This window comes from Elephantulus edwardii, unplaced genomic scaffold (genome assembly GCF_000299155.1).
Source record: "Elephantulus edwardii isolate Elephantulus edwardi_28Jun2011 unplaced genomic scaffold, EleEdw1.0 scaffold00066, whole genome shotgun sequence".
Taxonomy (NCBI): domain Eukaryota; kingdom Metazoa; phylum Chordata; class Mammalia; order Macroscelidea; family Macroscelididae; genus Elephantulus; species Elephantulus edwardii.
In genome coordinates this window covers 4,311,132-4,325,948 of record NW_006399816.1, presented here as the reverse complement: position 1 = coordinate 4,325,948, position 14,817 = coordinate 4,311,132, and the positions used below count along the sequence as shown (strand labels likewise).

The 14,817-nt window shown below is 36.0% G+C and overlaps 1 protein-coding gene across 1 annotated transcript in view; it reads left to right on the top strand.

Annotated features, from left to right (window-relative positions):
- Positions 1 to 14,817, top strand: part of SCAPER (S-phase cyclin A-associated protein in the ER) — a 507,933-nt gene that overhangs the window by 50,973 nt on the left and 442,143 nt on the right. Inside the window, exons 4-5 of the mRNA XM_006888275.1 lie at positions 7,715 to 7,815; positions 13,297 to 13,413. Of these exons, the coding sequence (XP_006888337.1) occupies positions 7,724 to 7,815; positions 13,297 to 13,413 (209 nt within the window). The 5' untranslated portion in view covers positions 7,715 to 7,723. The remainder of the gene's footprint in view (positions 1 to 7,714; positions 7,816 to 13,296; positions 13,414 to 14,817) is intronic.

Here is a 14,817-nt window from a genome sequence, read left to right as displayed (position 1 = left end):
TGCTGTGCTTTAAGCTCATTGGTGCAGTCATTGTGCCAGTCTAGCTCCTTCAGGACTCTGTATTTTTCCAAGCATAAAATATGTCTCCAAGGTCTGAACCCTCATGATAACATACAGAATATGTGAGGTGAAGTTGCATCATTCTTACCTCTAAGGAATACTCTTAGTATTCTTCAGTAGCACCACAATCCAAAGTCATCAGTTTTTCATTGTTCTTCTTTATTCATTGTTTCAGCTTCCACATGTATATTCTGAAGCATTTGAAAATACCATGAATTGAGGCGTGTACACCTTAGTCTTTAAAATGTTAAACCACCACTCATCTGTTAGTTTGTTGCCCTATGGTATCTTACATATTGCTGTGATCCTGGAAGCTGTTAAGTATTTCAAATACTAGCAGATGGACAGAGTTCAATAAGCTTCCAAACTAAGACTTGGAAGTAAGACAGACCACCCACATTTGAAATAACATATCCTTAGAAACCCTGGGATAATAACTGCATATTTGTATATTCACCACGCCCACAATTCAAAAGCATAGATTCTTCTCTCATCCTTATTTTGTGCAACTTTCCGATGCATAGAAAGCAACTGAAAAGATCTTCACTTGCGTCTGATGCACCTTAGTTTTTAAACTGACATCTCTAATCTTTAGCACTTTAAAGAGCACCTTAAAGTAGCATATTTTTTCAATTCAAAATGTGTCTTGATTTCTCAACTGCTACCATGAGTGTTGGTTGTGGATCCAAGTAAAATGAAATTGCTGACAACTTCAGTCTTTTTTCCATCTATCATGATGCAACCAATTGGTCATCTTATTAACACTTTTGTTTTCTTGATTTGAAATGTAATCTGTATTGAGGCTATCATTTTTTATTTTCTGTAGAAAGTGCTTCAAGTTTTTTTCCGCAAGGAAAATTTTATCCGTTTGCATAATGTGAATTGTTAACAAGTCTTCCTTCCATCCTGATGCCACATACTTCTTCATATAGTTTAGGTTCTCAAATTTTTTGTTCAGCATAAAAATTGAATAGGTTTGGAGAAAGGATGTAGCAAAGCTCAAAGGAGAAACATCTGGAAACATTTGTTAATAATTGAACCTAGACTGTACCAAGTATGACTTTAGGAAAATTGAAAACTGAAAAAATGAAATGGAATGTGTAATTGTAGACATTTAGGTATCAGAAGCTGAGAGGGACTGGTATTGACCATTTGGTTTCAGAGAGCCCTATCTTCTACTATCAAATTGAAGAGAAATAGTATCAAATTTATCATCAGAAGAAAATTTCAAGATCCATCCTCAAGTACAGTGCTGTCAGTTATAGGAGAATATCCATGCTTCATATAAGGAAGACCTGCCATTAGAGCCAAAGATGAAGAAATTGACTTGGCTATGCTCATGTGAAATCTATGCCTAGACCAAGAAGCTGTTGTCTGAACAGAGCAAGAAAACACTACATGGTTAAAAATTAAGAAAGGAGTGCATCAGGGATGTATCCGTTCTCCATATTTTTCAATCTGTATTCTGAGCAGATCATTCGAGAGCCTGAACTTTATGAAGAAGAATGTGGTATCAGGATTGGAGGAAGACTCATCAACAACCTGCATTATGCAGATGATAACCTTGCTTGCAGAAACTGGAGAGGACTTAAAGCTTTTGTTGTAGAACATCAAGGATTGCAGTCTTCCATATGGATTGCATCTCAACATCGAGAAACTAAAGATCCTCATCATAAGACTTATAGGCAGTATCATGATAGATGGAAAAAGATTGAATTTGTTAATGATTTCATCTTGCTGAGGTTCACAATCAACTCTCTTGGAATCACCAGTCAGGAAGTCAAAAGACTAATTGCATTGGGAAAACCTGCTGTCAGATACCAATCTGAAGTGCTAAAGAGCAACAATGTCAGTCCAGAAACTAGGAGTACCTGATCTGGGCCATGCCTTCTCAGTTGCTTCCTATGCATCTGAGAACTTAACAGTGACTATGGATGACAGAAGAATCAATTGCCTTTGAGTTGCAGTTCTGGAGAAGAGTATTGAACATACCATGGACTGCTAAGGGAACAAACATATCAATCCTGGAGAGAGTAAAACCAGTTTGTTTCTTGGACAAAAGGATTTTTAAGTTCTGTCTGATATAATTTGGGCACGTTGCCAGGAAGGACCAGTACTTGGAGAAGGACATCATGCTAGGATGGGTCGAGGGGTCAGGACAGAAGAGGAGAAACCCTGGATGAGATAGCTTGACACAGTGACTGTGGCAACAGAGTCAGGTGTCAGAGATGGTGAGGTTGGCTCAAGATAGGGTAAGATTCAGAACAGTTATTCATAGGATCACTGTTTTTATCATTGTCAATAACAAAAACTGACTAATGCAGTCTGAAATGGATCAAACACACAGTTGTTTGTTGTTGTTATGTGCCGTCCAGTCGCTTGTGACTCATAGCGCCCCTGTGTAGAACAGCCCTAAACTCTGCTCTGTCCTGTGCCATTCGCATTGTCTCCAACACACCCATCCCAATTATCCCAGTCACTGAATCAGTCCACCTCCTAGAAGGCCTTCCCCTCCTGCGCTGTCCCTCCAACCTCCCAAGCATGATGTCCTTCTCTAAGGACCGGTCTCTCCTTACAACATGTCCAAAGTATATTAGATGGAGCCTCAGAATCCTTGCCTCCAAGGAGCCACCTGGTTTAACCTTTCCAGGATGAGTCTGTTTGTTTTCCTAGCAGTCCATGGTACTCTCAATACTCTTCTCCAGCACCACAGCTCAAAGGCATCAATTCCCCTTCTATCCTGCTTGGTCATTTTCCAACTCTCTGATGCATAACAAGTGATTGCAAAGACCATGGCCTGTATCAGATGCATCTTACTTTTTAATGAGGGAGTCTGTTTTTAAAATAGTTTTAGTCCTTTACTGTGAATTTGAAAATGATAGACGTTTATCAGATAATGACTTTTAACACAGAACATAAACTTCTTGGTGCCCTGGTCGCTAGATCTTGTGGTAGTGTTTATAATTTTGTTGTTATTTTATTCCGCTGGATTAGAAAAGCAATTTGAGATTTGACTGCCGAGGAAAAAAGAAACAGTCATATCTTTGGCTTGAGTTTTGCTCTTCCCTGTGTGGTGCCTCAATGAAAGTAAAGATTTTAAGGGAATAATTTTGTTTTTTGTTAGCCATACCTCCTTTGAAAGTAAGATCAATTATTACAAATATGTATGATTTGAGGGAGAAAAGCTTTTAATTTATATAGTGCTTGTGAGTTTTGAATATGTATTAACATTTGGTATTACACTTAATGTTTGCTTGGCTGTTCATTTAAGAAGAGATACTTCTGGCTATAGAATCGTAGGCTAGCTTGTGTATGTGGTATTTGTACTGTCTGTTGAAGGGAGAGTAGGGAATATAATTGGATAATATCTTTCAGTGCTTCTTCGAAGCTAGTTTGAGGGGGAGGGTGAGAATCCCAAACCTTAACTTTTGTGTTCATAATGAACAGCTAAGGGCATTGAATCCTAAGGCTAAATCTAAGCATATAATTTGGTATTGGGAGACTTTACCAGGCAAAAGAAATATCTTAAATCGTTGATTAGAGGTAAGCATCGAGGCATCTGTAGGGAATTTGAATGTGGCTTGTAGGCTTTAAGTCTTATAAAACTTTATTTGTAATGTCTTTGTCTACTTATTCTTAGTTGCAATAGATCTTTGATCTTTTTCTTCATAAGAAATAGCAGAAGAAAAGGAATCTAGTCAACTCAACATGTAATTGAGCTGAAATAACAAAATATACAAATATGGATGAAGTTAGCAATTGACAAAAGAACAAACAAATCTTGGAGAAAATACAATCAGGGTTCTCCTTAGAGGCAAGGAGAGACAAGAAACTTTTATCTCTCATACTTTGGGAATTTTGCCAGGAAGGGCCAGTCCTTAGAAAAAGGCACAGTTTTGGGTAAGGTGGAGAAAAGGGAAAGAGAGGAAGACCCATAACAAGATGGATTGACTGTGACTATTACAGTGCACTTAAGCATTTCAGAGATGAAGAGAATGGTGTGGGATGGGGCCTAGTTCAAATATGTTGTTCATATGGTAGCTAGCACCAGAAACCTAGTAAAATGAAAATTATATTGCCCCTAAGATGCTGGTAAAAGATTACATTGTAATTAAATCGTTTCTATTAGCAAATTTCCATTTGTTTTATATGTTGGTTATATATCCCCTTTCCAAGTAGCCTATTTATCTTTAAATAAATGAGTGATTGAGGACTGAAGACTGGAAATTGTATTACTGAGACATTTTTTATAACTTTCTTGGTTTCCCCCCCCCCCCCGCCCAATGATTTCCTTTTTGAACTATTGATTTCAGTAGCTTTAAAAAAGCTAGATAAGTTCTTTAAAAAATTACAGTATTTCAAACCAGTTTCTGTCTGGTAAAGTTTTCATAAAGGTTCCTTTTTGTCACTGACTTCTCAGGTGATGCAGATTTCTGCCCCTTCAACACCATGGGGGTGCCATCACTGTACTCATTCCTGTAGTGAATTGGAGGGCTGTATTGATGTCCTGGCCCAAGAGTCTGTGCACTAGGATTGTGTGTCAGGAGGACAAAGGGATGGCGCCATCCATCCTGCTCTGTGCGCCAGTAACTAGAATTAATTACAAACCAATCGAATCCGTTGCAGCCAATTGGTAAACTAATTGGTAATTTTAGCTGTACATCTATATGTAGTTATCTGAATGCCTATAACATTACTTTCAGAGCCACTTTTGTTCTGTTTCATCCTGCTTGACAAAATGGCCTTCATAGCTTTAGGGGGAAAGATGTGCATCAGTGACTATGAGGCTGCTCCAGCTGCTTGTCTTGTTTGTATTCCCTTGTTCATAAAACATGACTCGGGTTACAGCTGCATGGTAGCACGCTGATCATTTCTGATAACGGAGAGCTAAACATTCCTTCAAATAGGTTGTTTAAGCCATCAAATGGACTTTCTCTGTGCCAGCTAGTATCAGAAATATAGCTGCTTATGCTAGTGCCCTGTAGAGCTTTGCTTTCTCCCCCCAGCAGAATAGGGAATCAGTAGAAAACTTCCGAAAGAAATTATTTTGAATTAAGTTTTTCTGCGCCCTAATGTAGGTGATTTACGTTAAATGAATTTAATTAAAGAATTTTAATTATATTAGTAGAATCGAGAGAAGGAAACCAACTAAATTTTTAAATTTGTTCTTTTCCTGATTGTAGAAGATTTTTTATTACCCTTGATTTGGCACCAAGAATTACCTTTGAAAGGAAATAAACAATACCTCTTTGTTCAGAAGCGTCTTTTAAAGTAGAATATAACTCTTGTAACTAAAGTAAGGCTGGTGCTATATTTCACTTGTGAATAATTCGGCATGCATTTATTATTTGCCTTGGGTCTAATTTCCAAAAGTGTACTTGTAACTTAAAACACTCATACGTGAAAACTGGTTTTGAAGTCTTTCACAGTTATAAAGTCAGCTAAAGCAAAGCTATAGAAAAGCAATGTATTTATAATGCATAGAATCACTCTTATTGCTAGTTGTAATTTTCAGAAGGTCATTTTCTGGGAATATTGGAAAGTAGCCTATCTAGTGAGACCTCTTTCTAGTGAATAAAATTTTACATTCTTTGTCTTTATGTATGAAATTCCAGCTTTGGCAAATGTGCCAGTACTCACACTCACAGTCACACTTGAGGTCAGTTTCCTCTTTCTGGTTAAAAAAGGACAAAGACTTATTCTACTTACAGTGGAGCTCATGTTTTTACCTTATTTTCTACTAAAATTTTTTTACTCTGTTTAAATACAAAACTGATCAGTGCAAGAAAGTAATCTCTGCCAAATGTGTGAATGTAGCATCACAGTAATGTAATTTTGAATTATCTAAAGGAGAAGATCAGAGTATAGGTAATTATGATGAATATGTACTGTGGTGCATGATGATAAAGTCATCCTAGGTAAGCTGATTTGAAAATGATTTTCTGTCATACTCAGTCAATTTTCGATTTTATCTTATTTTTAGAAGCTCAGTGTCAGTAAGAATGTGGCATTTAGTAATCATATTATTGAAAACTAGTTTTAAGTTATGCTGAGTTGTCTAATATATTTAGCTTTTTATCAACATTTCTTTACATAAGAAATACTGATGAAATAGTAAGCATCCATTCTTTAAATAGATATTTTTTAACAGGTGATAATCTTACATATAGTAATAGAACGGAACATTGACTTCAAAAGGGACTAAACAGCATTATTGGAGGTCTGGTGATGTGGTTTGTTGTGTTATGCTGCTAGCTGGAAGTCTTCATTGGTTTGAATTGAAAATTGGAAGCACTTTGGAGGGTTGTTGTAAGTTGGAATCATCTAGGAGGCGTTGAGTTTGAGGGTTTTTTTAGTCATAAGTCTTTATTTTTTTTTTTACTTTTAATATTTCCATTTGAGATTATTTCCATTTAAAAGGAAATGTTTAAAATGCTGATAAAAAACACTAAAGGAAACAATACCCTATATAGAGGACTTACATTGCTGAAAAGAAATAAAGAAGACTTAAGTAAGTAGTGATCTGGCTACTCATTTACTTCATCTGGTGGTAGGGAATTATGCTTCCAACCCAGAGGCAAGTAGTTTGAATCCACCATCTATTCTATGAGAAAAAGAAGGGCATTTTTCTCTTGTGGAATTTATAGCCTGCGCTGGAGGGTCAGTCAGAAATTTATTTCTGACTCAACAGCACATAACAATAATCATAAATAAATGAAAAGACATCTCTTGTTATGAGTGGAAGACTTAATGTTGTTAATATTCTCAAAACTGTCACCCAACTGAGCTGTCTCACTCTGTCTCTCCTAAAAAGAAAGCAGACTCAATGAATACCCCGAATAGAGAGAACCAGAAGAAATATGTGGATGTAGAGTTAATTCATCAGCTACAGAAAAAGACGTCTCTCTATCTCTCTCTCTTATTTTCCCAGTGCAGGAACCTGGGCACACTAATACAAGCTCATCTTTCTTGGTAGTACCTTTATTTCTCTCTCTTTTTTCCCTCTTACAAGAAAAAAAAGAATTTACGTGGGCCACATGCAAAACTTTTTTTACATCACATCCTAAACCCATTAAAACTGATTGGCTAGAGGTTGATTTTATCATTACAAGACTTCACCTCTTCTTGCCTCTTTAAAATCATAGTGGTTAGGATTTACAACACATAGGATCATTAATTACATATTACTTAGAATAATAACCTAGCCAAATAGACACATTTTTTTAGGGACAGTTCAGGCAATGATAGGTTGTAGCTGGGAGGGGATTTCTGGGGAACCTGAAGGGATTTATGTTACAGTATTTGTCATGAGTGGTTGTTTCATGAAATGTTGTTTTGCAGTTATTACCATATGTTAATGGTTTGTGTGGTTTCTATAATAGGTGTCACAGTAAAAGTTAAAATAATGACTGATTTTTTTAGGAAATGTTAAGAAAGAATATTAATACATATCTCTTGGCCTTTAATCTTTCAGCTCACTAATTTTTAAATTATCTTATTAAACAAGATTAAAACAAATCAGTGCTTTGTGCAGCTGTCTTCATGATGTATATAATGTAAAAATTATAAATCCCCATTCCATTTATTTCAATAGTTTTTCTTGACATTTTTAGTTTCAGAATAGAATCTAACAGTTTTGTTTGTCTTAAACTAGGAGGTGCTAATGATGCTGGATAATTATGTAAGGGATTTCAAAGCATTGATTGACTGGATCCAACTTCAGGAAAAGCTGGAGAAGACAGATGCCCAAAGCAGGTAATGAATTTCTGGTCTTTATACTTACACTGGCTGATTTCAGTAGCAAACACTGAACTTGAACATTGCTTCTCTGAGGTTGTAATATTTAAGTTAAGACAGAAATGGCAGATCGGCGTTAGCTAGGTAAAGAGGGAGGAAAGGAGAAGTTCCAAGTAGAGGTATTGGTATGTGTGATGTCTGGGGGGTGAAAGAGAACAAAGTATAGTCAAGGAATATAGAGTTTAGAGAGTTTGGAGTAAAGAAGACATGAATAAATAGTATGAGAAAAACTTAGAAGGGTAGACCAGATTATATAGCCTTAGACTTTTTTTTTTAAGCCTTAGACTTTTGAGTAATTTTTTTAATCCTTGGGAAATTATTGTATGTATCTGTAAAACTATTCTTTGTATCATCCATCATCATTTATTAACTTAATGGCTACTTAATGAATGCTTATACTGCATTTAGGTACTCGACTAGATGTTGCCTGGAATTGTTGTGCCCTGATGAAGCATTTAGTTTGGTGTTTGTTTGATCTGTACATTAAATGTTCTCAAAAGGAAATATATAGTCTGTAACTGTGAAGAAAAATATGAAGGAAAAAAAAAGTACTGTCTTCTGTAAGTACATGTAACAGGGGAACCAACTTAAGTTTGAATATTTAAGGAAGACTCCCTGGAGGAATAGCTTAGATGACATAGAGCATCGGGTATTGCACTGCCAAGCAGAAGACTGCTCGTCTCCTGTGGTTTGACTATGCTAATGACTCTGTGGGAGAAGTAGGCAAGCCTCAAAAATCTGGTAGGAAGGTACTGTGAGTCGGAACCAACTTGATTGCAGCGTATTTTGAGATTTTTAGTTCTCTGAGGAATTATCTTTTGTGCAGAGACCTGAAGTATGATTGATTTGTGCACACATGGGAGGGGAAGCAAGTGCTACAGGTGGTAAGAAAGGATGTGTAAAAGCCAAAGTATGAGTGAACTAGGTAGGGGACTTGATAAAATGCTACCAATGTGAGAATTTTGCAAACATGCTAAGGATTTTACTCTTTCTCTTTAGAACAGTAGAAAGCAATGGGGGGAGGGGGGAGGGAATTGAAAGAGGAAAAAACATGATTAGAGTCAAAGTGAGTGAAGATTTGAAGGGTTAAGAGGAACTTGAAGCTGCCACAGTAGTTAATGTGAAAGGTTACAGATGGTCCATAGACTAGGGATCGTGGTGTATATGGCCAGAAATGGATTGACTTGAGAGAATTTTAGGAGAAAATATCAGCAATATTAAATGATGATGATGGCTGAAGCAAAGAAAGTATTAAAAAGTTATCTCGTGGACTTAAGTATGTGATCTCAATTCTCCAAGGACAGTAGATAAGGAAAAGAGGTTCACAGAGGAGGAAGAGAGATTGTGACTTTTTAATTCCTTTTCAGATATTCTAAATGGTTCTTGTAAGGTCACTGAGGAATTACAGAAAGATAGTCTATTAGGAGAAACTGCCAGGCTGGCTCTCAAACAGAAGACCAGCCCCCACTGAAAGTTAGAGAGGGGTTTTATCCTGTGACTGGATTCTTTCAGTAGCCGTTCTGAGAGAGGAAGGAAAGGGCTCTGCAGTCCTAATAGTTTTCTCTCATAGTAGAGGAGGAGAATGAGCTGACAAAGGTGACTGAGACTGTATTGCCGGGGATTTAGAGTAGTGAAAAATATTTCAACAGTTTTTCCACAGAGTATTATAGCCTAAATAGTGTTATAGTGTTATTTTATTTAATATTTCATATGCTAAGTTTTATGTTGAGTTCTTGTGTGCCTTTTCAGTCACTCTGTTCTTCCTGACATTCACAGAAAATAGATCTTATTTTTCTTCTCCTTATCCTCCCCTCCCCCCAGTTTACCTTTCTCTTTAAAAAGATGCTTTTATTGTTGCAGTTTTCTCCCTCCCCACCCAAGTCCAGTTTGCTCTGTACCTCTTACTCTGGACTGTTGTCATGTAAATACCTAATCTTACATATTTTTAGACAGTTCTTTTCCTCATCTATTTAAATGCAACATTCATTATTTATCCCCTCTTGTCTCAGTTTCCCCCAACCCACATGTCAGTCCTATTTTATAACAGTGACATTATGCAGTATTTGTCCTTTTATGACTGAGATTTTTCACTCAGCATAGTGTCCTCCAAGATTACCCATTTTGTATAATAGTTTATGAGTTCCTTGTTTTTCAGTGCTGCATAGTATTTCATTATATGAATATACCACAGCTTCTTTATCCACTCATTTGTTGATGAGCACTTGGGTTGCTTCCACATCTTTGCTGTTATGAACAATGCAGCAATAAACATGGGTGTACATATTATGATTTCTTTAGAGTATATCCCAATAGTGCAATTGCTAGGTCAAATGGTACTTCTATCTGCAACTTTTTGAGAAAGCACCATACTATCTTCAAGAGTGATTGCACCATTTTACACTTCCACCAACAGTGAATAAGGGTTCCAAGACCTACATCTAGAATTTATGGAATACTCCAGCACCAACCCAATTGCAAAATGGGCACAGGATATGAATAGACACTTCACCAAAGAAGACATTCAGATGGCGAACAAACACATGAAGAAATGTTGAAAATCTCTAGCTGTAAGAGTGATGCAAATCAAAATAACTATGAGATATCATCTCACCTCAGTAGCAATAGCAAAGTTCAACAGAGTAGCAAACGACAAATGCTGGTGAGGTTGTGGAGGAAATTCTATATTAGAATTGATATATGGAACACTACTTAACCTAGTTGTTGAAAATGACCTTGTAAAAAGAATAATTAAAAGGAAAATATATGTGTCATATCCTGTTAAATGAGAAAGAAGTTTCAGATTATATTTTATACATGTGTAGGTCTATATATTCTTGTGTATATGTATGAATTTGAGAATATGGATAAAAATATACATTTTGTGTATTGTACATACTTTAAAATTTGTTTATGCACACATAAAAATATTTATTGAGAAATCAGAGGCTAGTTTTCACTCTACCTTTTTGATGTATATTTTGATGACTTATTTATCTGAATTTTCTTTTGTTATTAGTTTTTTGATGAGAAAAAATACACTAGATGTCTTGATTAGAATGAATGATAAATCTGAGGTATGAAGATCCAAGAAAAGAGGAAAAATTGTCCGAGCATGTTGTTGTTGTTTGTAAGTGCATGGGTGTGCATATTCTGGTTTCTTTAGGGATAGTTAAGTGCATGGGTGTGTATATTCTGGTTTCTTTAGGGATATGAGTATGACTCATAGCAACCCTATGAACAAAATATCTGAACTCTGCTCTATTCTACATCTTCTTCACACTTCCTGACACACAAAAGCACATTGCAGTAGTCACTGTGTTAATCTACCTGACTGAGGATTTTCCTCTCCTTCTCTGACCCTCCACCCTTCCCAGCATCATGTTCTTCTCCAAGGAATAGCTCCTCCTACTAACATGCTTAAAGTATGTGAGATGAAGTCTCATAATTCTTGCTTCCAAAGAGCACTCGGCTGCACCCTCTCCAAGACATAGCTGTTTGTTCTTATCACATAAAGAAATTGTTCAAAATCCCTAGTTCTAAGAGAGATGCAAATCAAAACAACTATGAGATATTATCTCACCCCAATAAGAATAGCAAAATTTAACAGAACAGCAAACATCAAATGCTGGCGAGCTTGTGGAGAAACTGGAACCCTTATTCACTGTTGGTGGAAGTGTAAAATGGTGCAGCCACTATGGAAGGCTATATGGCGCTTTCTCAAAAAGTTGCAAATAGGAATACCATTTGGCCCAGCAATTCCAATTCTTTTTATTTTCAAGGAGAAGAGTGAATTGGGGGAAAGGGGGTGGGCAGGAAAAAAGGTGCAACAATGAATGACTGGAAACCTTAAGTCGTTGTAAACTTTCATTAGTAATCATAATAACAACAACAACAACAATAAAGACATAGCTGTTTGTTCTCCAGGCTGTCCCCAAGCAGATATATGCACATCCATGTTTATTGTGGCTTTGTTCGCAATAGCAAAGAGCTGGAAACAATCCAAGTCCCCATCAACAAACAAATGGATAGAGAAGCTGTGGTATATTCACACAATGAAATACTATGTAGCATTGAAAAACAAGGAACTCATGAAATATTATGCAAAATGGATGACTCTGGAGGACATTATGCTGAGTGAAATATCTCAGCCACAAAAGCACAAATATTGAGTAGGGCCACTGTTGTAAAACAGAACTGACATCAGGGTTGAGGGAAGATAGAAAAGGAGGGGAGGAATGATGTATATTGCATTGAAACAGAGGGGGGAGAGAACTGTTTAAAAGGGACATATGAATGGGTATTCTTTTCATTACAGAAGTCCAGCGTGAAGGCTGCATAGTGGAGTGAACTTGGGGGGAGGGATTGCATAACAATGAAAGAGTTTTTCTTTTTCTTTAGTGAATTGGGGGAGAGGGGGTGGGCAGGGAGAAAAGTGAAACAATGAATGAATGGAAATCTTAAGTCTTTGTAAACTTTCACTAAAATAATTTAATAATAATAATAGTAATAATAATAATGACATAGCTGTTTGTTCTCTTGTCTGTCAATGGGATGTTCAGTGCTCTTCTCCAACACCGCAGCTCAGAGGCATCAATTATTCTTCTGTCATCCCTATTTATAGGTAGAGAAATTCTTGCTTAGGAAAAACAGTTTTGTAGAAACTGTTTTTCCTGCCATCTGATTGTGGCATGGGGACAGGTGTGTTAGAGATGATGAGGCTGGCGCAGGATGGGGCAAGGTTCAGAATTGTTGTTAATAGGGTTGAAATGAGTCTTAGTCCACTGGATAACACATAACAGCAGCCAACTGATTTGAACTCTGGTGGTGTAGTGGTAGGAAGCTGCTCTGCAATCCCAAAGTCATATAATTTGAATCACCAATTGCTGTACAAGAAAAGGATGGGCAGTCTCCTCTAGTGCAGTTTACTGCCTCTGAAAACCCACTGGATGGTCAGCTATGATTCGTTTCTGACTTGACAGCACACAATGACAGCAACCAACACTAACTGATTAGTTGTGGGACTGGTGAAGGAGCAGGAGACAAGTAAAGTTACCTTATCTAATGTCCCGGCAGAGAGCAATGAAATCTTTATGCTACTACCCCTCACCTTTGTCTATATTCCTTCGTTTCTATTCAGCAAGTTTAAACTTCTCAAGGAGATCAGACATAAATGGTTCAATATAATATCATTGGCTTTCTGATCTTTGGTGGTGGTGATATTTTTACTCTAAAGATGTTGAGGTTTGTAAATCATGTTGAAATGGGTGGGAATGCTTGGATTATCTGTTGTGCTATTTGGTAATATGGTAATTTTCTGTTAATCAGTACTCTAGAGAAAATCATGATGTGGTATGTTTTCACCCACTAAAAATCAAGAGAAAATAAGATCTTGTTTGCCTTATCACTGTTTTAATAAAAAAATATGTATTCAATTGGTAGACCAACTTCATTGGCCTGGGAAGTAAAGAAGATGTCTCCAGGACGCCATGTGATTCAGAGTCCATCAACAGATAGAATAAGTGTAACATCAAATGCTCGGAGAAGCTTAAATTTTGGGTAAGAGAAACTTAAGCATTTTTAGTGTTACGGTAAAATATTCTGTGCTGATTATGTATACTGAACTGAAACAGATGAAGGAGAGAACAGTTTAAAAGTGATATATCATAGCATATTGTGATTATCACAGGAAACCAGAATTAAGGTTGCATAGTGGAGTGCATTTGGGGCAGGGAGGGCAGGGTCAGGGGTGGGGGTGGGGATTGTGTACCAACGAAGAAGTTTATCTTTTGCTTTTCAAAGAGAAGAGTGAACTGGGTGAGCGGGGTAAAGAAAAAAAGTGCTACAATGAATGAATGAAAATCCAAAATCTCTGTAAATGTTCATGAAAATGAATAAAAAACATTGTAATAAAAAAGATTAAATAAATAAATAAATTTTTAAAAATATTCTTTGCTGGTAATATGATAGTATGAAATGAATATTCTACTATAAAAATACCCATGCATACATTTGAAATTATCTGATTAGGTAAAACATCCAAGAGTAAAGTGTAACTTTGAGGAAATGGAATATAGTCAAATACAATTGTTGTTGTGTACCATTGAGTTGAAACCAATTCATAGCATATCCTCCAGTGAGTTTTCAGAGGCAGTGAATTTCATGGGAAAAGATTACCCATCTCTCTGCTGTGGAGCAGCTGGTGAATGAAAACCAAGTGTCTTTGGGATAGCTCAGTGCCTTACTAATTAATTAGTAATACAAATACTAAAGGTAATCATTGTATTTAATGCTAAATGATTGATGACATAAACTGACAATTTCTTTTACAGCAAATATGTATTTATAAACTGTTCTTTAGAATTGCAGTCATGATTACCTCCTTGAACAAATTTATTCCATTTGGTTATATAGTACAAATTATTATCTAACTTTGAATGACTATGGTTAGTAATTAATAGATTTTGTAATTTTCATTGTGACTATAACCAAATTCTGGAATGTCTTTAAATTTTTAAATTATATTTTAAAATGATAAATCATGATATATTGAAAAGGACTAAAAATTTAAATATATAAATATTTTTGGTAAAAAATAATTGTAACCTAACATATTCTTAAGACATACAGTTATTCGTAAGTGAAGAAATAGAATGTTATTGCCAGCACCCCAGAGCTCCTTGTGTGTTTCTTCTCAACAGTCTCCCTGTACCCACCAAGATAACTGATAACATTTTTTGTAATTATTTTGTTGCTTTTCTCTCTGATTTTGCTTCTTGTATATATATCGTTTTTTAAAACAACTATTTTTTTGTGTGTATATATTCTTTTTTATATGCAAACTAATATGGAATAAATGTTTTCGTTTTTTATTTAGTTTTTTCTTTTTTTAATTATTAAATTTTATTAATTTTAATGAACATTTACAAAGATGTTGGGTTTTCATTCATTCATTGTTGCACT